The following is a 24773-nucleotide window of genomic DNA, read 5'->3' as shown; positions in this document are numbered from 1 at the left end:
TTTAAGCTTAACTACCTAGGTATCTTAGCAGTCTTATATAGTGAGTATTAACTAACTCGAAGTAAGGCAAAATGGAACCTAGCGTTCGGAGTAGTATAAGTAAAGTCTCCTGGGCTCTTGGCGGCTCTACCCGAAGAAAACAATTATCAAGCCCCATTATAAAAGGTGCTCAGAAAGGAGGTCGGATTTTAACCATGCAGTTTAAAGAAGGTAAAATTTAACGATTCAGTAAATATACTTATTCTATACTATCTAGTTAGTGGTTAGTAAATCTTCTTAAGTAACTCTAAGGTAGCTATGAAAGCTCGTGGCTATACATACCGAACATATTCTTTATTCTAGATATCTCATCTGGAATCCTAATAGACATGGCATTCCTTGAAGTAGTAAATTATTATTCTATTTGGCAATATTTTTCTTGGGGAGGGGGGAGATGCATTAACTGCCTAAGTATTGGGTACCCTTTCCTCGCTGAGCCTTGATGATATTCAGACTCATAACATACGGCCTCTGGGCCCAATATACACACAAGTTAACTTAACCACGGGTCTACCTGGCAGCTATACATATCTGAGAGGCGGATATATATACCTATATACGAACAACCCGTAGGACGTAGCCCAGCTTGAAACTACGTTATAGATATGCCCCGGGTTGGATAGTTGAAGAGTATCGGTGTAGGTAGGCCAGTAGAAGTCATAATTATGGTCCCCGAATGAGTTGGCCAAAGCGACTTAGTTCGCCGACCAACTTCTACGTAATACATCCCCTTAGAAAATCCATAGTCACCGCATATTGTCGTAGTTCGAGAAGCACGGAACGACTACGCGGCGGCAGTTGGTGACGCCTTGCTGCACGTCGATCTGAATTTAGCCAATATCCAGTTGAATATAAGCGGTGTTACTCAATGAAGATCAGATATAGAGTCTGAAGCATTCAAACCTCTGAACAACACTGTCTCGACATACAATAACGAGTTCTCGACTGGTTCGGACGAACCGGGACCATTCCTGTGCATGGATATAATGCCAGAAATCAGATAGGCTATTGGATATATTCAAATCTGTAGACGCACATGGACCTGTCGTGTGTGCAAAATTCTTAACAAGGTTCGAATTGGAGTAAGTTACTAATACTAAGACAACTATGCTATTTTTGGAGTTTTAGAGCGTACTGTATTAGATGAACTTAGGTGATAAAGTAATTATCTATGGTATACCTGAAGCATATGCTTGGGCAAAGGCCTTAAAGCCAGTATATTGATGCGTCGATGGTCAACACGGGGGTAATTCAAAAATGTATCTGCCCTGACAAGGTAGGGCTCATTGATCGACACAGCTACCTCACCCCGTCAGCCCCGTATGTTCGCATCCAGTTGCCTCAATCTCAGGGGAGATGGGATCGGCAGGGTGTTGGTGCACTCTCGGTTAACTCAACCAGGAGCAACAGGTAGTTGGAAAGAAAACGTTTAAACCCATCCAGTTTGCCAGCATATCGTTACATGTATTTCGATTATAAAGATTCTATCCAGGGTCTCCATAATCGTGCTTCCTACAACACGAATAGAAGCGATAGTTTAGTTGAACCGGACCCGGATACGGGACAAGACACCGGTACTCAACAGAGCCTGCCGTCCGAAGTTAGGGGCCGGATCAAAGAAATTCTGATTGGGTTTTTAAACGAAGCCGACATTTACGCCACATTCGGCTCAGTCCACAATGCGGCCAGTGTCGTTAGAATTTGTGGCCATACCGTACTTAGCGCAAATAGATTACTGACACCTCTTATGCATCGTATATTCTTTCCAGTGAATCTCATGAAATATTGTCCGTGGTAGAATATGCCGGTACCCAATCTCGTGTTGGAATATGCACCCCGACGTAGAGCGAATGGTAGCTGAGCGCAGATCTTTCTGTGCCGCGTCCTGCCAACATCAGCCTCCGGGGAATATTAACGAGTGGTGATCGGCACACGTATTAGCGCTTACCGTATGAGCGGTCCGCGAGTCTAATAATGGAGCTGATGGTTAAAGGGTCGACGACAACTTCTTATAAAGCCAGTAGTTGAATCCTGCAAAGTCGAATCTTAATCAACACATCAACAACGCAATCTTCAAAGCAAACTACAATTCAACAAACTCACCAAATAATTCTCATAATTTTAATATCGACATTAGTCAACCCCCTTCAACATTCAAAATGCAGTTCTCCGCTATCTTCGCCTCTGCCATTGCTTTCACCGGCTTGGCCACCGCTCAGGTTCAGCGTCCCTTCGTCAAGATCAACGTTGAGTCTTCTCACGGTGGTGCTGGCAACGGTCTCGTGAACAAGACCATCCAAGTTGGTTTCGACGAGCCCTTCCGGGGCGAAGCCCTTAAGGAGGTTTCGAGTCTCTACCTCATCAGCGCTTCTCTAGTCGACATCAACACTGTCGTCTGCCAGCCTCACAAAAACGAGGATGGGTAAGTTGTCCAGCTGTAATAATTAATCATTAACCTAGTTAATTAACATAAATCTAGCTCCGACACTGCCGCCAAGACCTTCGACATCAACAACCCCGGCCGTCTCTCTACCAACACTGTCGTCGTTGGCAGCATCACCTGCCGCCACTCCTAAGCTGATGGGCCTAGCTTAGCACCGATTCCGCATTTCGTGGGGTCGTGAGAACTACTTGGTGAAGGTTTCGCGGTGAAGTTGCTTGTCATTTGAGGGAGATACATAGACATAGAGGAGGGGGGAAACGGTGCGATGCATACATACATAATGGTGTTCACTGGCGCATATTACTATTCTATTCGCTCGTTCTATCACTATTAGACAGGTATCAATATAAAAGTTGCACCCTACGTCATTTTGTCATTTTGATTTGTTTATTTCGGACTGAATGTGCCGTTTAAATTGTGGCTAGGCAGCTAGGATTTTAATGCTTGTGGTTTGTGGCGAAAGTTTCCGCGCTTTTGGCTTGGCGCTAGGTACCTAAGGTACTACTGAACAGATGGAAGGTACATAGGTACCTAGGTAAGTACTATGTAAAAGTGAACGATTAGTAAAGCTCGTTGGAATATTGCCTAAACCTTATAAGTACTGTATTAGGTATTATATGTTGGCTTTCAGCTGATTTTTAATAACTAAGTGTTAGGTACTTCAAAGTTGCAAGTCGCAAGTCAGGATGACCTCAGGTACCTACGCCTAAGTTACACAGCCAAGATGCACCAAGCCACAAGCATGTACCTAAAGGTATATATCAGCGCTGAATGGTACTTCACTTATACGCGTGGACTCCGCCTCCGCCACGAAGCTAGTTAACGTTTATACTCGAATGGAAGGCAGTTTCTTTGTTGAAGCTGGCCCTATTACGACATTTATCGGAAATCTACCCGGAAGCTATCATTCACTGCCTCAGTAACGTGTGAGGTGTGAGGCGCAAGCTCTAGGTAGCAAGCTGAAATAAATACCTAGGTAGGCTTAGGTACCTACGTCTCTTAAGAGTCATTGCTATGTACCCAGCCTAAGGTAGTCACTATCATCTTATTTTTCATATATTTATCGCTTAGCAACCTGTATTACTTCATTCCTCCTCCCTTCGTCTACTCCGCTTTTGAACTACGTTTTCAAATTCTGTACATTCTCAACATCAAGCACACGCAAATTTTCTAAACAACAATCAGTTATAGTCTTTTAATTACCCTATAAAGAAATATTCTCAGATCAAAGACCAAGTGATAGGCAAACTCTGAGCATGTCGTACCCTTATGGCCAACCGGGTTATCCCGGCCAATACCCTCCTCCGGGTCAGTATCCTCCTCCGGGCCAACCACAGCCATATCCTCCGGGCCAATGGTCGGCGCCCCCTCCTTCTCAGGGGTATAATCAACCTCCTCCTCAAGGTTATTATCAGCCTGCCCCTCCTCCTGGCCCTCCTGGCCCTCCTCAGGGTTATAATCAATACGGGCGCCCTCCTGGTCCTCCTGGTCCTCCTCAAGGGTATAATCAATATCCCCAAGGCCAATATCCCCCTGCGCAACCCCCGTATGGTCAGCCTTACCCCCCAGCACCCATAGGGCCGCCTACACCTCACAGTCTAGGATATGGGCCACTACCGCAAATTCAATGGGATGCAACTCCTGACGCGCGGATACTGAGGGGCGCCATGAAAGGTTTCGGCACAGACGAAAAGGCGTTGATTCGTGTACTATCTTCTAAAGATCCCATACAGATTGAGGCTATCAAAGCAGCTTACTTCCGGGATTTTAGCCGCACGCTCGAGAAGGATATAATATCAGAGACGAGAGGATGGTTCGAGACAGGACTAGTCGCGGTTGTCAGGGGACCCTTACTCCACGATGTGCATCTCTTGCATTCAGCAATGGATGGGCCCGGGACCAAGGAAAAGATCCTCAACGACGTCTTGCTAAGTCGCAGTAACGCGGATATGAATGCCATCAAGAGTATGTACCAACAAACCTTCCGTCGGTCGCTAGAGAGCGACGTGAAAGGAGATCTCAGCATGAAGACCGAAAGACATTTCATGATCGTACTGGGCGCAAACAGGGCTGAGGACAGTGCTCCGGTCATCCCCCAAGCTATCGATCAGGATGTCATGGAATTATATCGCGCTACAGAGGGCAAAGTCGGTACGGATGAAATGATGGTGTGCTCGATACTATCTACGAGAAACGACAATCAAATACGGGCTATTAATCATGCCTACGAGCAAAAGTTCAGACGACGATTAGAGGATGTAATAAGAAAGGTACGTTTAGCTACTTAATACATAGGCCACCCCGAATTCCAAGTGCTGACCTTTTTGTAGGAGTTTAGTGGGCATATGGAGGAAGCTCTACTATATCAGCTGCGGAACGCCATCGACAAATACATGCATGCGGCCGCTTTACTCGAAGACGCAATGGCAGGCTTAGGTACGAAGGATCACCTATTAATCTCGAGAGTAGTCCGATACCACTGGGACAAGCAGATGATGGCAAATGTCAAGGGCGCATATCAGCAGCGTTATCGTCGAAGTCTTGCCGGTCGCATTAAAGGCGAAACAAGCGGGGATTACGAGAGGCTTATGCTAGGTTGTCTTGGGGAGCCGGTCTAAATGCACGTTAAGGGGGCCTTTCATGCTTTTTTTTTTTTTTTACCTTCATTGATTGGCGTTACTCAGTGTCATGTCGGGGATGTCTTGTACGACTTTATACCATTCCGTTGATGTTATCCTACTACGCTCTTGTTGTGTGAGCAATGATTGTAATGCCGCTTCAAGCGAGACAATGGTCGTCTATTTTCGATCAATTATTACTCTGTTCCAAGCGCTACTATTATTGATACGTGACTGTCGAGACGATATACTTCTAAGCTGTTTAGTCGTCCATGGCTTTAATTTCTATGCAGATATTTAATGCTAATGTACCTAAGAGTAAGACACAATATCCGTTGGGGATGGTGCAATCTTACCTGCCCGCACCCGCAGAGAAATATGCTAAACCCCACAATAGACAGCTGCTTCCATCTGCAAGCAGCCGAATCTTGGACCGCTACATATAGGTATGTACCTCGGCCTCGACCATTGTGGCACTGCATCTTTAATACTTCAACTAAACTTTATTGCTTGGTTGTTTATCCCCCCCCCCCCCCCCAGCTACCGTATGTACATACAAATTTCATAGCTCTTTTAAGCTTTTCTTTTTTAGCTTACCATAAGCTTCCGCCTCCCGCTTGGATCTCTTGTGCTACCGACAAATCTGCAACTAGCCTGTTGAGCCTAAGTTCAGGCCCTTGGAATCATCCATATCAAAAACAGCCATGTATGTACCTACCTAGGCAAACTTCAATAGAGACAGACCTCCAGTAAACGGGTTTTTTTCTTCTTTGGCGTTTTGTGAAGGGAACACTCGGATCTCGTTGGCCTTTTTATTACTAATAAACTCCGCCCTGCTGACGATCTCCCGCTTTTAGAGTCGCGGGGCCGTTCGTTCGCCTTTGAATTATGGATACGGCGGCTCAAGCACCTTTCTCCGGTTCCTCGCAATGAGTATATTATATACAAGCCAACATGAATTCTTTGCGTCTTTTACAGAGACCAGTTATTCTTTACTTTTCGCTTCTCACGCTCCCTTGGACAAACGCCAAGACTTGACCTCCATGGACGTCGTGTCACGAGCCTCGATCGCGCAGGCGGCAATTGCCGGCTGCTGTTTTCTGTTATATACCGCCCGCGGTCTATTTTCTAAAGGACCTCAATGGATCCGCCCTTTTGCTAAAGAAGAGGCGCTCTTGCCTGGCATCCGTACGAGATCTTGGAATTTTTGGACTTTCTCCCTGTTGGTTCTGTCTATAATCGGACTTGCTTTGGCTATCTTGACCGCTGTATCACCGCCATTTAACACCACCAGGATCTTAGAGCTGGCGCCATGGGCCGTAGCTCTATTCATTACGGCCGCGGGCCGCCCCAGGAAGACGCCGAAATCTTTACTAATTCTATTCACTACCACCGTCGTGTGCGGTTTAATATCACTCGTGTTGTGGTACGGTGAGACGAAGCGAGTGAACATTACCCATGTCGCCTCTGTCGGTGTGGCGCTCGCCGCTATATTTCTAATCCTCTCGATGCCCATGCGAGACCCAGACCTAGATCCAACGGGTATCGCAAATTCTCATTATCCCCCTACTTCCCAGCTTCGCAGCCCCGAGGATAACTTGAGCTTATGGCAATTCATGACCGTCTCATGGTTGTCTCCGCTGATATCTCGGGGGTATAAAAGTAGATTAGATGACGAAGACGTCTGGCTACTACCATATGACTTTCAGCATGAAAGGTTGCATCTACTATTTCGAGATCTTAAGGGTTCTATAATAAATCGTTTGGTTAGAGCAAACGGGTTGGATTTGATCATCATCACATTTTTGGGACTTATAGAGACAGCGGCTAATCTTTCAAACCCGGCTCTTCTCCAACGCTTGCTACAATCTATCGAGAAAGGCCTCGCTAACAGAGATGAGTCCTTCTTCTACGCGTTAGCTATCTTGTTAGTCCGTCTCGTCGCATGCCAATCGGGCGTCTTTCTTCTTTGGTTTAGTCGGCGCGCATATGAACGGTCGCGGGGAGAGCTGCTTACAGCGGTTTACGCTAAAACGTTAGCACGGAAATCATTTGGGCTTCGTACAGATCTGGGCGAGGCTCCTCAAAAGAATAGTGTAGAGGATAGCGTTGATGACAACATTGAGCCGGGAGAGGAGACGTCGCTGCTTGGTAGGAAGCCCAAGAAGACGCGCTTGGCTCGTCTTCTCGAGTTTCTAAGACTTCGCAGAGCTAAGAATCAAGGCAAAGCCAAAACCAACCCGGAGCAACCTGCGACTATGGGCAAAATCCTCAATTTGATGAGAAACGATGTATATGAGATAGCCCAGCGCTTTTGGGAATTCCCGAACCTCGTCACGAAGCCGTTGCAGCTGATTTTCTCCCTGGTTCTCATCTGGCAACTGCTGGGATGGCCTTGTCTTCTTGGGTTGGCCTGGGCAGTGGTTCTTCAAATTCTGAACGCAGCTTGTGTTCGTTCACTAATCAAGGTTGAGAAGACTCGAAGAGTTGCGACTGATGTTAGACTTCAAGCAACTACACAATTTGTCGAGGCTATTAGACCCCTCCGATGGTATGATTGGCAGTCTAAGTGGCTAGGAAACGTCATGCAAGCACGAGCGAAGGAACTGCACTTGAAGATTATCACCAGCTTATGGACCATTGGGGTCAGTGCTACTAACCTTGCTGCTAGTGCCCTTTTCCCAGTGTTCACTTTCTTTGCGGTGACCTATATCGCAGGGCGCCCTCTACCAGTTGACGTAGCCTTCCCCGCTCTTCAGCTCTTCACAATGCTGGAGAGTAGCTTGAAAGAACTGCCCAACCTAATAACAGTACTCTTGAACGCGTCTATAGCGATAGGGCGTCTAGAGACATTTATGAATGAACCGGACAAAGAAGAGGGCGACTATAACAACGCCAACACCGAGATCGAGTTCCGGGATGCATCCTTTGCGTGGCCGACCAACGGCAAATTGGTTCTCGAAGACCTTAATTTACGCTTCCCTCCTGGCCTCACCCTTATTTACGGCAAAGTCGGTGCCGGGAAAACCGCATTGCTTGATGCTATCCTGGGTGAGCTTAACCAGGTCAAGGGCGATTCTACTCTACCCAACGAGATGGTAGGCTATTGTGCTCAATCTCCATGGCTTCAGAACATGAGTATTCGGGACAATATCCTTTTCAATTTCCCTCTAGACAGGACTAGATATAACGAAGTTCTAGACGCGTGTGAACTTATGCCCGATCTAGCTAATTTCTCACATGGAGACAAATCCAATATCGGAGAAAATGGCATCGGCCTTTCGGGAGGTCAGAAGGCGAGGGTGGCGTTAGCAAGAGCTGTGTACTGCCAATCCCGAATATTACTGCTTGACGACCCTCTCGCTGCACTCGACCATCAAACAGCTCAGTCTATTGTTCGCAAATTATTCCGCGGGTCCCTTTTGGACGACCGCACAGTTGTACTGGTCACGCATCGGGTTGACCTATGTCTATCGCTTGCAGATCAAGTAGTCGAAATTGTGGATGGCAAAGCTCGCATCCTTGACCCAGATGAATATCCTAGAGAAGTCAATATGCCATCGCAAACGCACGATGTCGCTACTGAGGATGAAGCCAAGGTGGTCACCGAAGAGTTAGCGAATACTGCAATTCCAGACAAGTTCATCGAAGATGAAGCTCGCGCATCGGGCGGTGTAGTTGCTAAAGTTTATTGGACATATATCAAAGCAGGCGGTGTGACATGGTGGCTGGCGGTTATTGGGATTTTCTCCCTTTTCCGGTTCGCCCGCGTGTTCAACTACTGGTTCCTCAAGGCGTGGGGCGAAGCGTACGAAAGAATTAAGGCACGGTCCTCTACGGGCCTTTCTGATATGGCAGACCATATCTTCGACGGGCTACCAAGCCCTGAAGATGATGTCAGTCCATGGCTTGCGTGGTATGCCGTACTTGGGCTACTTATGACCATATTGTATATCTTGACCCAGTGTGGTCTTACCATTATCCTATATAGGGCGTCCAGGAACTTGTTCGGCAGGGTCGTTGACCGAGTAAGCCGTGCGACATTCCGTTTTTACGATGTCACTCCAGTTGGACGTTTGATGAACCGCTTAACTTCTGATATTGGGATGCTGGATGGTGGTGTCATATATCCGCTTCAGAACTTTGCTCTTTGGTCTTTAACGTGGCTAAGCTCCCTGTTCGTCATCGCTTTAACGACACCAATATTCTTTGCCGTTGCGCTTGGGATGACAGCCTGGTTTATTGCCATTTTCATGCGGTTCTTGCCAACCTCACAAAGCCTGCGCCGGCTAGAAATGGTGACCCTCAGCCCGTTAATGTCAAATTTCGGTATACTTGTTGACGGTCTAGCCACCATTCGAGCTTTTAGGGCACAGTCAGACTTCCAAAACCGTAACATTGTCGCTACCGACATGTTTCAGAAAATGGATCATTTCTACTGGAGCTTGCAAACATGGCTCCAACTCCGATATGATCTACTATCCGCTTTTTCTATATTTGCCCTGACGATACTAGCCTTGGCTCAAGGACTATCCCCCGGCTTAACAGCTTTCGTGCTCACGAGTGCTGCCCAGCTAGTTGAGGCTACTCACGTTCTGTGTAAAACATATGGCCAACTTCAGATGGATTTCGTATCCGTGGAGAGGGTTACTGAGCTTTTGGATCTAGAAGAGGAGCCCAATGGAGATGTTAAACCCCCTGCGTATTGGCCTTCGTATCAGGATAGTATCACGTTCGATTCGGTGACGCTTAAGTACGCACCGCATCTTGAGCCTTCACTAGTTGATGTCTCCTTTACAATTCCTAGCGGATCGACCTGCGCAGTCTTAGGCCGAACGGGATCTGGTAAATCTACACTAGCCCTCGCCCTTCTAGCAACGATGCACCCCGAAAAGGGGCAGATCCGCGTTGGAGACCAGGATATCTCTAAAGTTGACGTACATACATGGCGCCAACGAATCAGTTTCGTGGCGCAGGACCCTGTACTATTCCCAGGCACGATCCGAGAGAACCTAGATCCATTAGAGCAACATTCGGATGATGAACGCAAGGAGGCGTTACTGCGTGTCCTAGGGCCGGAATGGTCCCTAGACTCGATCATTGATGTTGGGGGGAAGAATCTTAGCCAGGGCCAACGTCAGCTCGTGGGTATTGGACGGGCCATTCTCAGGAAGAGCCCTATTATCATCTTGGATGAGGCAACTGCGTCGATTGATAAGAAGACGGCCCTCGCCATCCAAGATGTCCTTTTAGCGGAATTAAAGGAGAGTACTGTTATCACGATTGCTCATAGATTAGAAGCGGTCAAAGATGCCGATTATTTTATTAGATTAGATGCCGGTAGAGTGGTCGAAGCAGGACCAGCTGGCGGGTTAAGATAGGGGGTCAACGTACCTAAGTACCTTATATATCAGGTACAATAATACATTAGCAGATTGGATATTACCTTAGGTACCTACATGTATGTAGGTACATCCCTCACCAGGAAAGAGCTACCGGATAAATTAAGCAAGTGCCAAATTGAGCGTCAGGTACGATAGACTTGGAAAATGACAAACGAAATAAAAAAAGAAGTCACATCCCTCTTTAGGTACTCTACTACATTAGGTACATGTGACAACGCCGTTTCCTATAAGGAGGAGTATTTGTCTGTCATTGCCGTAGCGCACTGTTTCAAGGGACGTATCAAAGACCGCAGACTCATAAGGTGTAAGCAGTACCTTCCGAACTACGTGACTTCTCTAGAGAAACCGGAACTCTGTCAGTGCATCTATATATCATTCGTGACAGCATCACCTTCCCGAAGAAGTTGGACATCGTCACTAGTATTGATTCTAGCATTAAATATATTTCCTATATAAGCTACATGCTTCCTATCGTTGATGATACTCATCATCTCTTCTACATGATCTACCGACAGGTTAATTAGGCCAAGTTCTCTTCGAAGAGAGCGATCAGATCAACCATGGCTAGTGACTATCCACTACTCGCTAATTGCGCCGATCAGGGTACGCCTATACGGGGGTGTACTCTACCCTTTAACAAAGCGCCTAGCCTCACCGAGCTGAAGTTGAAGTTCAATGAAGTATCGACTTTCGATTGGTCATATCCCTGGGCACGTCCTCCGGGACCAACCATCTACAACGTCTATATGCGTAATATCGATGAGTTCATCTGTTCTTTTGAGTTGAGCCGCGAGAAGGATGACTTGGAGCAGTTCAAAAGTACCCGCCTATGCCCAGAATTCGCTTCTCTCTCAGACGAGGAGATCTTGAAGCGAGTGGCTGATCTCGCGCAAGACAGAGCTCTCATGATCAATTACTTACTCGGTTCTCGCGTGTCACCCGTATACCACCAGGACTGTGTTAATGAACAGAACCGACCGGATACTGAATATGAGAGGCGGGAGCTGAAAAAAGACCAGCCACGTATGGCAGCGAAAATAGTCGAGGTCTTCTGGGGATTCGCACACTCGGGAAATCCACTGCCAACCCACCGTCACAAGCAACTGGGTATATCCTCTTACGATGGCTGGGCTGATCGTATTGATGACAAACTAACGGCGATGGCTGAGAGACTCAATAAAGACCCACAGAAAATGAGGGATCTGTTCTAGGAGAGCGGACCTCAGCCTCGTCTTATTCCTCAGATTCGTGAGTCAGTGAAGGCCATTACTAACAAGGGGAGCAACAGCAACCCAATTGTCATCGAAAGCGATGATTCTTCTAACGAACCCGACGACAAACCCAAGCACGTACTCGAGAACGTCACCAACACGGAAAGGAGCACCAAGTTCACTAAAGAACTCTCGAACGACCGACATACTACGAAGAGACGCCTCGTACTACCACCCCCGCCGAATCTATCCTTTAGTCAGGCTACGGAGCAGACATCGAGAGATGTCGACAAGATGGTCTCGCCTACATTTGGGGAGTTTCAACCCGAAAGCCCAAAGAGGAAAGATCGGAAGTAGGAGTGAACCTAAATAGGATTTGCGTTGAGGATGCGGACAAGGTACGCGTGTAACTTGGACAGATTATGGCCTGTTTCTTTTTGGTTTTATTTGTTTGGTGTAGCCCCGCAATTACAGCACAGATACCCTTTGATGCTTTAGGGATAAGAGGAGGAAGGACGTGAGATCTGAAGCTCGCGTTTCTGAGGATTTAACCAAGGTTCTAAGAAGTTTGGCTTTCATTTAGGCAGGTTTCTTCCTAGCCTACCTGTTATTTGAAGTAAAAACAGCTTCATAGGGATTACTGGTGGCTTATATGCAAAGTTCTCGCTAGCCTACTTAGAGTTAGCGGTCTCACGAAGATAGCCTATAGTCAATGATACTTGCGTTTCGTTTACAAAGTATGATGGGAGTTCTCAGACATTAGATTTTCCTTGTGCGCTTGATTTATTTAAACGTGAATTGCCCGATCCAATAATCGTAAACCGATGGTTGAGAACAACATACACCAGACATTGGAATGCGACCTGTCGTTTCCCATAATCAACGTTAACTATAAAATACAATTGCTTCATATTTACCTCATATAAAAACCCATAATTGAAACTTTTAAAGGGGATAAATTGATGTATTCATTCTGATAGGTAGATGGCTAACCTAGTACATATAAGAAGTTCGTGACGATGAAAAGGTGTATTACATCATCTAATATGAAGGTCCACGTCATGATACAAGCCTGCTTATAGAATAGTTGGCTTAACTCTCAGAGCATCGCCTTGATTAACTAAACAATGCTTTAAAAGCTATTGATCAATAAAATCACGCGGTTCAAGATGACTTCGATGCGCCATCTCCATCTTGATCCATTGAAGAGGCAACCCTTGCTTAAAGATCAAACGGCCCCCAATGAAGACACTACGAAACTACCGGTGAAAAAGGTTTACACCGACCCTCAAGGGTCCAAGAATAATGAAGATGCAAGTATATACTTTATAGGTACAGCAACAACGATGATCGAGTGGCAAGGACTTCGAATCCTTACTGACCCCAACTTCTTGCATGCTGGCGACCACGTGCATTTAGGTCCAGGGGTGACCGCTCAGCGAAAGACAAACCCGGCAGTAGATTTACATGAGCTGCCTGCAATTGACTGCATCCTGCTGTCTCATTACCACGAGGACCACTTTGACCAGCTCGTTGAAAAATCGCTGAACAGGACGTTCGATATCATCACGACTCCGCACGCTAAGGAATGCCTCTCGGGCGAGACCAAAGAAGATGCGTTCCAGTCTGTGCACGATCTAGATTTCTTCGAGAGCATGATACTCCACATTGACCGCAAAGACCCGTCTCATGCGGGTGGGTACGGCAAGGTGCCAGTCATCAAGGTAACGGGGATGCCGGGGAAACACGTGCCTCCGGGACCGCTCGCTATGGTCAACAACCTCCTCAAAGCCGTGCCGCCAACGAACGGATGGCTTATCGAGCTTGGCTATAGCTTTACGGCCCCGACCGGAGGCGACTCGGGCTCCATCGACACGGGTTACCGCATCTATATCTCGGGAGACACGTTGTTTGTAGACGAGCTCAGGGAAATTCCGAAGCGGCTTAAGAACGAGAAGATCGACCTCATGTTAGTGCACTTGGGCGGCACGACAATTCCGAGCCCGTCAATACCCCTCTTGATGGTGACGATGGATGCCGAGCAAGGATTAAAGCTGATGCAGCTCATAAACCCGGACGTGACCATCCCGATTCATTACGACGACTACAATGTCTTCTTGTCGCCTCTATCGGATTTCAAGAAGAAAGTTGACGAGGAGGGGTGGAGTAAGCGAGTTGCTTATCTTGACCGCGGGGAGCAGTACCAATTCAAAGTCCCGGGAAACTGAATGAGTGAGACTATGTACCTAATAAGGAGACTTGAATAGCAAGATGACCTGACTTTGTGCTGTGTGTTACAGCGAGGACGGGAATCGGGAATCGGGATTTTCTGCAGGATCGCGGGCCGCGTTGTGGATGAACTAAGTAGAAATTTAATTGACCAGTCATATAATCGCTATTTAATTTCCCCTTTTCAATAAGTTCAATAATACGGTAATACCCATCTCTCGTTAGGTAGATGCATGTTCATTTATCAGATGAACTTTGAAAACAGCCTAAACTGGACCGATATATGAAAATGATATATGTGCACTTTGTATCCTCTTAGCCCTCTTCAGTAAGCCGTAAACCAGATTGTATATATTGTATGTACGATGGTGTAACTAGATAATTTGTTCGAAGCCCATTTCGGATGGGATAAGATGGCCTGTTCAATAAAAGATCGAGTCCTAGCGTCTAGGTTAGTTCTCTGTTGTCTTACACTATTTCCCGAGACCCAACAGATTGTCCTCTTATGAGAGATGTACAGGCTTGTTTGTAATGCATCGCACCGCAGTTAGATATGAACACTTACTTATATGAGCATGGAAACATTACCTTGAACACCTGTAAATTATAAGTTCGGAGCGTAGTCCGTACGCATGAAATATACCTTACATAGGTACCCTACATACCTTACATACCTTACGTACATAGCAGTTGACGAGATGTCACGCAATGCTTGAGGGTTATATTAATAAATCAAAAATTGCCTGCATGGGGTACAGTACCTAAATTAACCCAATATGCCTGGGTGTTACTTACATGAAGTATGTACCTAATGTACTTAATAAGCTTTTCGGTCGCAAAGAAGAAAGGATACCCTCAGGTACGTAAAAAAGAACGCGGATTGTATTGGAACCTTATTGATTCATCCGGGTTAAGACATTTGGGGCTTGCCATGTTAAAAAGGGCCAATGTCACACCTTTCGCGTAGCAAGATAGAGTACAAGCCAATCATGGGCGAGCTTGCTCTTTAAGCGTGGGCCATTTATAAGTTGCTCAAATATTAAGTACATCCACTTTCCTTATTTAATTAGCACTAATCGGAGGTAAAATCAGCTACTAATAATGTAGATTATGTGGACCCACAAGTTAAAAAGACTTTAATAGTCCCGGACATCCTCTTTACTTTGTCCGCTTGCTGTTTGTTGTTTATTAAATTCAATTCTTACTGGTGTTGGTACGTTTAAATGCTGATTAAAAAAAAGGAGCCTGTTAGACTCTTTTCCCCAGGAGCAGTAAGTAAGTACCTGGATATAACATGTCATGCGGTCAGACGAATACATGCGCTAATTGCTTTACCAGGCACCAATAACAAGCAATAAGTAAAGAGAATCTTTAAGCAGACAAAAACCAGAACAAGTGCAGCCAGTTACTCATTATACGGTTTCCCTTTTTTTTAAAAAAAAAAAAGGGAAAGGAAAAAAAAACTATTAGAGCCTGTCCCCACCAAGCAAATCCCCTAAGTACAACAGTATTACCACCAATTTTATGTACAAAGGCGGCCCGTGAACCCTTTAAGGAATCATCCACATTTTAATGTTAGCAATCCAACTGCGCGGCTATGGAAGCACAACCGCCATCTGCACCAGCTGCACCGGCTGCAACAGCTGCAACAGCTCCGGCGCCTCCCGCGTCTAGTCCGTCACCTGTACAGGTACAAGCTCCGTCGCCAGGTAACCAGCCAGCTGTTAACCCTGCAACACACTACCCAAACGGTCTTCCTCGCAGCATTAATGGACTTAACGGGGATGCGGCTGACGGCTCGGGACCAACCCCTCCGGCAAGAGGGTCATCCGGTTCGACAACACCCGTTCAACCGGCAGCGGCAGCGCCGTCCCCGACCGCAACTGCAACACCGGTATTGGCAGCCCGGGCAGTGGCGGCGGTAGCGGCAAGTGCATCGGCAAGTGCGCCGGCGCCACCTCCGGCTCCTACGCCTACACCTACACCTACACCTACACTCCCACCCATTGCAGCGAAACCACTCAAACCAATGGTAATATACACACCCTCGCAACCACATCCTCATTCTCAATCGCGTCAACCTTTACAACGCCATTCCACAGGATCGGCGCATAAGATTTCCATCGTAGATCCGCCTCGAGCCTATTCGCGACCGGGAAGCAACAACCCGCAGCTACCAAACATCTCTCCTACTCAGGGCTTCCCGTCTCCCCGAAGAGAACACCATCTCGAGAACCCAAAGTTTGCTGATGACTTATCTCGTCTTACCCATGCTATGCAGCAATCTGTCCCTGCTGCTGTGAGAAGGGTCATTCGCGACAACTGGGAGAAGTGCCTACTTGGTTCAGAATTCCACCACGCGTTCCTTGTAAGTGTATCTTCCTTTTTAGCCATGTTTCAACTATACTGTCCTGTTTTTCAACCTCTTTATTCTCATCTTACTTGTCATATTACTATTAAGTGGCATTTCATCCTTCCCAGCACGTTTCCTAGCTATTATATAGCTATTACCCCTCTCACACATTGCGCTTCGTCAATTGCATTCAATTGTTCTCGCATCTCCAGGATTACATCACAAGATCTGCAGCTACTTGGAGTTCTTAGTGGTCCCAAGAGGATTTATACACTCCTACAGATTTCGTACCTATCCACAATATCATTTAGCGCATTATTGTTTCTTGTCTTGCATCCCCTCTGTCCCCCAACCTCCCCAGGACCTTTGCGCCTTCAACCCAAGAATAGGCTTCACTTACATTTCTATATACGCGAGACTTGATGGTCTAAATTTCAGATACTAATATATCACTAGCTGAACGCTGTTATTCACCACTCCAACGGAGTTATAATTCGACGGTCTATTAAAGATTTTGGTGCCAAAATGGTGTCCGAATCAAAGCACGAGATTGTCTCGCACCTTTCAACTGCTGACCTGAATGAACTGGCCAATGACGTACTCGAAAAGGCCAGTGACTACTTCCTAGATCAGGCGCTGGAGAAGCGATTGAGAACTATTGACGCACGCTCTCTCATCAACGCCCTTGCTCGCGCTGAGCGTCTTGGTTATGAGAATAGTGATGTACTCGATGACCGGAAAGGAAACAGGTCTAGATTTAACCCAGCACCCTTCGATCCGTCACCCAGCCCCATCCAAATTACGCCCATGTCAAAATCGAACCATAAGCCTAGCATGCCGACCCAGCTGCAAGTAGCGGCGCGTACTGCTGCTCCTGCTCCCACCGTGTTGCAGTGTCCTCTATGCTGGCGCAAGTTTGATAATCCACAGCCTTACGAATATGTAAGTCTTAGTCAACTCCCTTACAGGTCTAGTACTAATTCAAATATAGCATGTTCAGAAGCAAGTATGCACTAAAGAACCTCCTAACAAGGAAGGATTCCCCTTCTCATGCATGTACTGTGGTGCTGGCTTCATCACGAAGGTTGGCCAGCAATATGTAAGTGAATATATCTTGACCTTGTAAACAAATAGCTAATACAAACAACAGCATCTTGCTAATCATGTGTGCGGTGAGCATGGTACCATGCCGGCAACACCTAAAAGACCGGCGAACGCTGGATCGCCTATCACGCTCTCGTCAGGCAACAACAGCCCAATTCAGCCTGCATCTGTCCTGACCTACCCTTCAGGCAGTCAGCAAAAGTTCCGTGCCACACCTCAGCGTACTGCAACACCTGTACATCATCGGCCGGTATCGACTCCCGGATCTCTGCCCAAGGAGCAGGACCCGTATGCCCATCTGCATCCTAGGACACGGGAAAGACTAGAAGAAGAACTACGGCAAGCTGAAACTACGTATACCGCTCGCTTCAAAGAAGCAGAGGCGATAGAAGACCCAGCTCAACGACAGCTCAAGATCGATGGTCTGCAGAATAGCTTCAGCACTAAACAGAGTATCATTAGGAAGAAGTACGGTGTTCGGCTTAGAAACCGGCGGACAAAGGCAGAGATTGAAGACGAGCGTCAACGTATGGGCTTCAAGCATGGTAGTCCCGGCCAGGCAGAAGATACACCAAGCGCAAAGCGTCAACGAACTGACGATGGCCCTTCTTACACAAATACCCAGGCTCCAGGACTAAGTAGCAATGGTCCCGAACTTAAGAGTAATCATATACCCGTAGCAGATATGTCAGCTGGGCTAGGCGGCTCGAGCGCAACAGCAACTACCACTGACCCTACACTACCGAGACCTTCTTCGGAGCTGCTACTGCAGCAGCAGTCGCCTACACAGAACAGCCTTTCATCATTGCAACGCAAAGGTTACCGAGTCTCGTCCCACCTCTCACAATCAAACCAAGTTTCCCCGACAGATACCACGATGGAAGGATCTACTACTCTACGAAGCGGCTCAGCGTCAGTCCCTGTAGTAGACGACTCTTCAGATGCCGACTCAGACGGAGATATACCCGCGAGTCTACCACCTTGCAGAGCCAGCAATACACCTTCAAGTTCGAAGGGTCTAGCAGGATGAGGTTACGAACTCGGTTGAACTTTCTGGAATCTCGGATCGAAAAGACGAAGTATCTTCTCGATAATCGAAGCTCGGAACGCGGGTGAAAAAGCCGTTGGTATATCATCATGACTTGGTTTAAGAAGGCTTTCTATTCCATAAGTAAGCCTATAAGTTTGCGCGTTATGGTCACATTGTACGAGTACGAGGAGTTGTGTCTACGGTTGCATTGCCCACCTACTTTGCTAGCTTTATTGCAAGGCGCGACGTAGCTTTATTTTGTTTGCGAGTTGTATTTGACTGGACACCCCAAAAGTCATCGATCTGATTTCGACGAGGAGAAGAGGGCACGAGGTGAGGAGGCAGGCGTGGAAAAAAAAATACCTAGGCGGATGGGCACACATGATTCTAACGTATCTACCTACCTACCTAGGTACCTAGGTAGGTAGATATGTTCGTTGGCGGTTCGTCGTTGCAGAGATACTCAGCATGGATTTGCAGAAAGGGGACTGGCCTATAGGACCTAGTAATGATTGCATAGCTTAGGTTAGGAAGTAGCCAGGATTAATTCGCGACTGAGCTTGGTTGAAAATGCCTATTGTATATAATTGTAATAAGTACTTCTTCATCCCATGCCTACCTGTTATATGATGGCCCATCGTTTGTCTCTCCGCTAGAACAGACTATACTCTCTTTCTCTACATTTACACGCCTCTTTTTGCTTGCTACCTAATGTCTACGATGCATCCTGCACTGCTGGTATCATGAAAGAGAACAGCTAAGTGTAGTCAGTGTATCTAAGCAATATTGCAATGTGATCGTACATGTCTAACAACAAGGGAACAACGGGACTTACATCAGTATACGTAAGGAGACAAGCAAGAAATGAAAAGGAGAAGTCACACTCATACCTAATTGAAATCTCACTGTGTCTATTCTCTTTATACCCCATGTGTATAACCCCTTTGGATTTGCTTGTATGCATACTGCAAATTACATTCATCCACGTCCGCTTACGAGGCATACTACGAAAATGTTTGAACTCATTCGCATTTATATTTACGATTACACTTCCTTTCGGTACCCTTACCCGACCTTCCTCTATCGTGGGGACCAGACACAAAACCCCACATAAACGAACACGCCGTACAACTCCACGCTTCCACCAGCTCTCCTCTCTCCTTAATCTCAGCTAGCCCCGTCCTTCTCCTCGGATAGTAGGGGGAAGGGCACTAAAAGCCGCCGGCGAAAACGACCCGAAAATAAAATAAGACGTAGTCGTGCCGTAGTCGTAGCATAGCATCACTGTAGACCGCCCCTATTTCGGAAAACAAATGACCGAAAAAACTCAATAAATAAAACTCGAGGATACTTATCATCCCCGCTTCCTTTCCAGTAGGGAAAGTCTCAACTTGTTCTGGGTATCGCATTATGGAAGGTGAGCAATCCAGTGCTTCTTCAACAACGTAAATCTCGCTGCCAACACCGTTGCTACTATAACCCTTACGCTTGTTTAACAGCCCATGTTCCCTTCTTCTCCACTCCCCAACTTTGGTCCTACTACCCCGTAACCCTCCTCACCCACAACGTGGTCGGCTCGTATTCCGCATTGCGATCGAGTCTCTTATAGACGCGGTGTAGCTTTAGCCCAAGATCATAGCTCTCGCGCTCGACATCGGCCAGCTCGAGTCGCAGCGTCTCTACTTTGCGTTTCTCTTCCTCGCGCCGTCGCGCCACCGCGTCGCTCGCCAGGATGTGGTCCGTCGGCATAAGCTCCGTCATCTGCTTGATCGCAGTGTTTAGGTTGATGCGTCGATTACCCAGTGCCCGTAACCGTGCGTCTAGCTGCGCCACGCGATCGTGGGCTTCCAATGACTGCGTCTCGGGTGGTGCTGGGGGGAGGGATTTATCCATTGTCGATGTAATTGAAAGCTTCGAGCTGTTGTTGTGGAGGCTAATATTGTTGATGACCTTGTTCTTGATGTCGGATTTGCTGGTGCTGCTGCTTTTGACATTGCTTCCGGCACCCGTCATATAGTACGAATCTAAGCTAATCTTGACGGGTTCCACAGGGCTGTTTTTTCGTGGGGAGTTGCTATCATAGCCTGTGACTACCGGACGCTTGCGGTCAAGGATTGAGGGCTCTGAAGGAGCGGGCACTGGCGGCACGTCCTCTTCTATACTCTCCCTATGGGCTGATTGGTCTGATGTTCCGTATGTGGTGACGCTGAAACGAGAGGGCGGTTGCGTCCAACCTTCCAGGGACGTGTCAGGTGGTGCCTGGGCTGGGTGGATTTCTTGTTGCGAGTATACGGACGAAGAGGTTGACTGGTGGGGCTGGTAGCCGGGGGCACCTGTTGGCTTCCTACGAACTGCCTTGTCGTTCGATGGGACTTGTAGAGATTGATGAGGAGGATTACCGGCCATGTTATCGTCCGAAAGGGGTGAGCTTGGATACGTATGCGGATTGGCGTTTGTATTCGCGACTGCAATATTAGGCGATTGCGGCTGGGAAGTAAGTTCAGAATCGACAGAGTCAATACGAGCTAAAGTACCAGCCTCACGGGCGGCTCGTTTGCTACTTTTCCGGGGTAGCTGCAGTGGAGCCACGTCTTCTGTGTCGTTCACGGGTGCAACAAGAGTTGTTCGACCACTAGCCCCTCGCCATGCCGGTCGTGGAGCTGATTCAGGTTGAGGGCTACCGCTGGGTTGTCGTATTCGACGCAAACGGTCGCCAAAGGAAATAGGGCCTTGATGAGCCGGTTTGGCTGGTGGCGGAGATACCGAGCCTGGGCGATCACCAAGACCCTGAACAAATTGTTGCGGATTTACTTGCGACGGTCTACCCTTCGTATCTGTAGTAGGTTCCCCGGTATTCGGGTCCCAGAGCACATCGTGGCCATATGGCCGCTGCTGCTTTAGCTTCTCACGAGACTTGGCCTCTCGAAGAGCATTCATGGCAGCATCCGAGTTCTTCCGACGCTCGCGACGGGCTGCTGGAATATTGGTGCGAGATTCATTTTTTGCGGGACCCCGAGGGTCTATGGCGAGTTGAGACATGCCTGGGATATCGTCTATAGGAGAGACATCGCCTGGGTTGGGCCTGAAACAAAAGAGGGATATTAGCTTGAATCTCACGACGTCTCTGCTCGGACAGAAAAGGCTTTTGATCTTCATGATGTATCCAAAGGTTTTGGTACGGATTGACGTTTTAAGTAGGGACGTCTTTCCAAAAATAACTCCCAAAAATAGCGCCAAGTTCATGACACAGGGGACAGGGAATTGGAGAGGTAATATGTCTGTTTGACAGTGGTGATATAAGGCATGCTGCCAAATACAGTCACTACCAGTCCATCTTTCCATGCCACCGACTCGCTCCTCTTTGCCCCTTCTCCCTTTCTCCTTGCTCTTTCTCATAGATGGTTGTTTCCGTTCTCTTCCAATGGGCCTAAGAAAAAAGGAATGATCGCACTTACTCGTCCTGTGGTGAAAAGGCGTCAGGGGAACTCGGCGGGGAAACTTCGTTCAGGTTATAAGGCTTGTTGTAAGGCGGAACTTCAACTCTCAGCTGTCGCGCGGCGAAGGTAGCAGCGGCCGGCGAAGGTTGTGAGTAGACGGAGGATACGGGACGTGGGTAGTTCGAATTGCGATGTTGGTTCGGCGCTTGTACGGGGGGTGCGGGTCGGAGATTTTGCCGATTCTGCTGACTGAGGTATCGTGACGTTAGCATCGTCTCATAGATCAGATGATGCGATGTAGAGAAGGGGGGGGGGAAGCGACAGGTGTGCCAAATCTGACGAATGCGATACGAGGATTTACAATCCTCTTCAGCTCCTTTTTTTCGTCTCGAGTCGACAAATCCTTCAATTCGCTGACACCAACAAACCAGATACACTAGGAAATGCATATGATTGTCACAACTTGCAGAAGGCCGTCGCCCGCCGACGTACTGTCGTTTCCGTATTCCTCATGGCTAAACCAGGCGATACCAAACTGTGAATATACCACCCAAAATAAAAATAAAGGCTTACCGTTGAGTCGGGTGGACGGGTTCTCTCGACGGCCTCGGGGGCGGAGCTGGTCCTCCTTTGATAGAATACTGGTAATGCGCGTCTCCTCCCTTTACGCCCTGAGAACGTGATTTCTGCCAGGCCTCGAGCTTCTTCCTATCCATCGTCGGCGCACCCTGATCCTTTGAGGAATTTCGCAAGCGGTCAAACATGGTGAATTGCCACCGGGGCTCCTTCAGATACCGATTCTGTCTTTCGCTGCCGCCTCTTATTTGTATCACCAACGCTTAGAGCGCGTCGGATCGCCAGCCGGGGTGCGATGCTTCACACTAGCAATTAATCTTGGCTATTCTGAAGAAGTGGCCTTAGGGATAACGCATGAATCCGGATGGTTCCCAAGCTTTAAGAAACCGGCTGCTTTTTTTTTCAAGTGCTTTCCCAAAGTGCCTTTAGGAGAGAGAAACAAGGTTTGATCGTTGTCGGGAAATCCTCCTCTAATATCCTTTAATATGGTGGTATTTTGGCCTCCAGCGATGTTGCGTCCTAGATTGTTTGTTTGTCGATTGCTTCGTAACTTGTTATTTTCTTGGCAAGCCGAATGCTGAAAGTCACGCCTCTTTATTTATTGTTCAGCTGAAACTTAGGAAAGTTAGGCAAGTGCAAACTAATTCCTATGGCACAGGCGCAGGTGCAGGCACTGGTTTCCTTGTATGTACTTGTTGAAGACTCGGGATGTCGGGGCCAAACCGGTCGCATAACGGGTCCTTTTCCACCTATCGATTAAGTCCCGTTTCGTGCAGTTCGTGTAAAGAGAGTCAAAGAGCCAAATAAATGCGCGCCTCGGTCCTCACATTCCTCACGCTAAAAACCCCCGTTCCTGAAGATCGGTAAGCTAATGTCGTGCGTTCTCATAGATTAATTTTCTAAATTGTGGTAATGTACTGTATATGCATTTATATAGACAGCATCTATGTATTTCAAAAGCAAGTATTTGTTTGCTGTGTCAGATAGCAATCTGGTTAATAAAAGGGAGGGGGGTTAAGTCAATGCCCTTTCATATTGTATGCTGGCGTTATTATAGCAGGTCCTTTAATATTAATATTACGTACATATAGCTCTCGTCATCACACCTCAAAGAGCCACCTTTTCCGTCAGCCTAATAATAATCCTTCTCCCGCTTTTGGCCATTCCATATTCATAGTTCAACCCTAATATAATAGATCGCCGCTCAAAGTGTTGATATAGATACCGATGCCGGCAATGCATCACGAATGAACATATTTCATCGTATCGACGTATTTGTCTCTGATCCCTACTATGTAGGTTTTGAGACAAGAGACTAGGTTAGGTTAATAATCTTTTACTCCATAAACCAGGCAATCCTATCAATATTTTCGGACCAGGGACGAACCCCGAAGAATTGAATGGCCTTCGAAGCTAAAGGACCTGGACCTCGTGGAGACGCAGGGCAACTTGTTTCACCTTAGACTGCCTTACATGCCTTAGGTAGGTCAGGTACGTCCAGGGGTTCGCAAAAGAGAACTTGGTTGTCTCAATTGGGAAAGTGGGTTGATGGCTGGCTGATTCACAGAGCCAACAGAGCCAATCGTTCAGACCGTCCACATTAGATGTCAATCCGCCGCGTAACGGCACGTCACGATACATTTACTATTATTTACACGTATGTTATGTTATGCTTTTCTACCCTAAACCATAACGCGGACCAATCTCAACATGTAACATTCGGCGTTTGTTAGGGTTGTGCGAGTTCAAGTCATACGAGCGCCAGGGTTGGTATATCATCTATTTTCAACAGTCTATCCAAGTCTACATGATTAGATAGTGCTCTCAAGAGCCATCTAATCGAAATAACTAGCAACAAGAGCTCCAAGCCTACATTTAGAAGTTGGGAACGATATAACCCGTATAAGGTAAGATATCATCTATAAGTGACTTAGCGTAGCATTTATACCCAAAGATGCAATGATACATTAACTGATAGGAATACTTTCTTGGTTACATTTAACAGATATCCCACCCGTCCCTTGCTCTTTTACTATGTCATCCCTTCCCTTAAACCCTTAGCTTAACTTTTATTAGGTATGACAAACTTGGAATTATGTCTGGTACTAAGGGCCTACACCAATATTCATTATCAGATAGAAATTGGTAAGCTATCTCTAAACAAGATCTAATAAAACTCTGAAGTGTTTAACTTTAAGGTTTCGACTAGTTACCTACTTAGTTGCGATGTCGCATGACTATTAGTTGGTACTGTTGTGAAATTTATAAAATCGCTCTAGCATAACTTGTTAGTTAATAAAAGTTGAAAATAACACCCATATATAATGA

General features: G+C 47.0%; 7 protein-coding genes across 7 annotated transcripts; 6 read left to right on the top strand and 1 right to left on the bottom strand.

The window, feature by feature from the left end:
- The first annotated feature begins 2018 nt into the window (after positions 1-2018).
- On the top strand, positions 2019-3119 carry F4813DRAFT_232123 (uncharacterized protein). The gene is made up of 2 exons (XM_049239930.1): positions 2019-2461; positions 2519-3119. Exons 1-2 carry the CDS (start codon positions 2199-2201, stop codon positions 2613-2615), a joined length of 360 nt encoding a protein of 119 aa, XP_049103490.1. The 5' UTR covers positions 2019-2198; the 3' UTR covers positions 2616-3119.
- A 7-nt stretch (positions 3120-3126) lies between these two features.
- On the top strand, positions 3127-5141 carry F4813DRAFT_347915 (Annexin). Its single transcript, XM_049242007.1, has 2 exons — positions 3127-4752; positions 4813-5141. The coding sequence occupies exons 1-2, from the start codon at positions 3739-3741 to the stop codon at positions 5098-5100; spliced, it is 1302 nt and encodes a 433-aa protein (XP_049103489.1). The 5' UTR covers positions 3127-3738; the 3' UTR covers positions 5101-5141.
- A 526-nt stretch (positions 5142-5667) lies between these two features.
- Positions 5668-10684, top strand: F4813DRAFT_232061 (canalicular multispecific organic anion transporter 1). Its single transcript, XM_049239929.1, has 2 exons — positions 5668-5806; positions 5958-10684. The coding sequence occupies exon 2, from the start codon at positions 6030-6032 to the stop codon at positions 10479-10481; it is 4452 nt and encodes a 1483-aa protein (XP_049103488.1). The 5' UTR covers positions 5668-5806; positions 5958-6029; the 3' UTR covers positions 10482-10684.
- A 381-nt stretch (positions 10685-11065) lies between these two features.
- On the top strand, positions 11066-12073 carry F4813DRAFT_386052 (uncharacterized protein; the record flags this gene model as incomplete). The annotated part of the gene is made up of 2 exons (XM_049246357.1): positions 11066-11709; positions 11794-12073. The coding sequence occupies 2 exons, from the start codon at positions 11066-11068 to the stop codon at positions 12071-12073; spliced, it is 924 nt and encodes a 307-aa protein (XP_049103487.1).
- Positions 12074-12682: 609 nt separating this feature from the next.
- F4813DRAFT_232054 (Metallo-hydrolase/oxidoreductase) lies at positions 12683-14107 on the top strand. The gene has a single exon (XM_049239928.1). It carries the CDS (start codon positions 12886-12888, stop codon positions 13942-13944), a length of 1059 nt encoding a protein of 352 aa, XP_049103486.1. The 5' UTR covers positions 12683-12885; the 3' UTR covers positions 13945-14107.
- A 1044-nt stretch (positions 14108-15151) lies between these two features.
- F4813DRAFT_347908 (uncharacterized protein) lies at positions 15152-18858 on the top strand. The gene is made up of 5 exons (XM_049242006.1): positions 15152-15216; positions 15284-16313; positions 16755-17240; positions 17290-17397; positions 17449-18858. The coding sequence occupies exons 2-5, from the start codon at positions 15543-15545 to the stop codon at positions 18430-18432; spliced, it is 2349 nt and encodes a 782-aa protein (XP_049103485.1). The 5' UTR covers positions 15152-15216; positions 15284-15542; the 3' UTR covers positions 18433-18858.
- A 931-nt stretch (positions 18859-19789) lies between these two features.
- On the bottom strand, positions 19790-22984 carry F4813DRAFT_232029 (uncharacterized protein). The gene is made up of 3 exons (XM_049239927.1): positions 22443-22984; positions 21888-22118; positions 19790-21514 (listed from the first exon to the last, which is right to left on the bottom strand). The coding sequence occupies exons 1-3, from the start codon at positions 22631-22633 to the stop codon at positions 19972-19974; spliced, it is 1965 nt and encodes a 654-aa protein (XP_049103484.1). The 5' UTR covers positions 22634-22984; the 3' UTR covers positions 19790-19971.
- Positions 22985-24773: the final 1789 nt, after the last annotated feature.

Source organism: Daldinia decipiens (assembly GCF_022478715.1).
Source record: "Daldinia decipiens strain CBS 113046 unplaced genomic scaffold F4813scaffold_4, whole genome shotgun sequence".
Taxonomy (NCBI): Eukaryota; Fungi; Ascomycota; class Sordariomycetes; order Xylariales; family Hypoxylaceae; genus Daldinia; species Daldinia decipiens.
Note: the sequence above shows the minus strand (reverse complement) of the source record. Positions and strands in the feature narration are given on the sequence as shown.

Excerpts from the sequence above, each read along its gene's own strand:
- F4813DRAFT_347908 (XM_049242006.1), top strand. The coding sequence starts at position 15,543 with ATGGAAGCACAACCGCCATCTGCACCAGCTGCACCGGCTGCAACAGCT. Across the intron at positions 16,314-16,754 it reads AATTCCACCACGCGTTCCTT|CTGAACGCTGTTATTCACCA; the intron begins GTAAGTGTATCT and ends ATATATCACTAG. Across the intron at positions 17,241-17,289 it reads ATCCACAGCCTTACGAATAT|CATGTTCAGAAGCAAGTATG; the intron begins GTAAGTCTTAGT and ends ATTCAAATATAG.
- F4813DRAFT_232123 (XM_049239930.1), top strand. The coding sequence starts at position 2,199 with ATGCAGTTCTCCGCTATCTTCGCCTCTGCCATTGCTTTCACCGGCTTG. Across the intron at positions 2,462-2,518 it reads CCTCACAAAAACGAGGATGG|CTCCGACACTGCCGCCAAGA; the intron begins GTAAGTTGTCCA and ends ACATAAATCTAG.
- F4813DRAFT_232054 (XM_049239928.1), top strand. The coding sequence starts at position 12,886 with ATGACTTCGATGCGCCATCTCCATCTTGATCCATTGAAGAGGCAACCC.
- F4813DRAFT_347915 (XM_049242007.1), top strand. The coding sequence starts at position 3,739 with ATGTCGTACCCTTATGGCCAACCGGGTTATCCCGGCCAATACCCTCCT. Across the intron at positions 4,753-4,812 it reads TAGAGGATGTAATAAGAAAG|GAGTTTAGTGGGCATATGGA; the intron begins GTACGTTTAGCT and ends ACCTTTTTGTAG.
- F4813DRAFT_232029 (XM_049239927.1), bottom strand. The coding sequence starts at position 22,633 with ATGTTTGACCGCTTGCGAAATTCCTCAAAGGATCAGGGTGCGCCGACG. Across the intron at positions 22,119-22,442 it reads CCCGTCCACCCGACTCAACG|TCAGCAGAATCGGCAAAATC; the intron begins GTAAGCCTTTAT and ends ACGATACCTCAG. Across the intron at positions 21,515-21,887 it reads GCCTTTTCACCACAGGACGA|GCCCAACCCAGGCGATGTCT; the intron begins GTAAGTGCGATC and ends CTTTTGTTTCAG.
- F4813DRAFT_232061 (XM_049239929.1), top strand. The coding sequence starts at position 6,030 with ATGAGTATATTATATACAAGCCAACATGAATTCTTTGCGTCTTTTACA.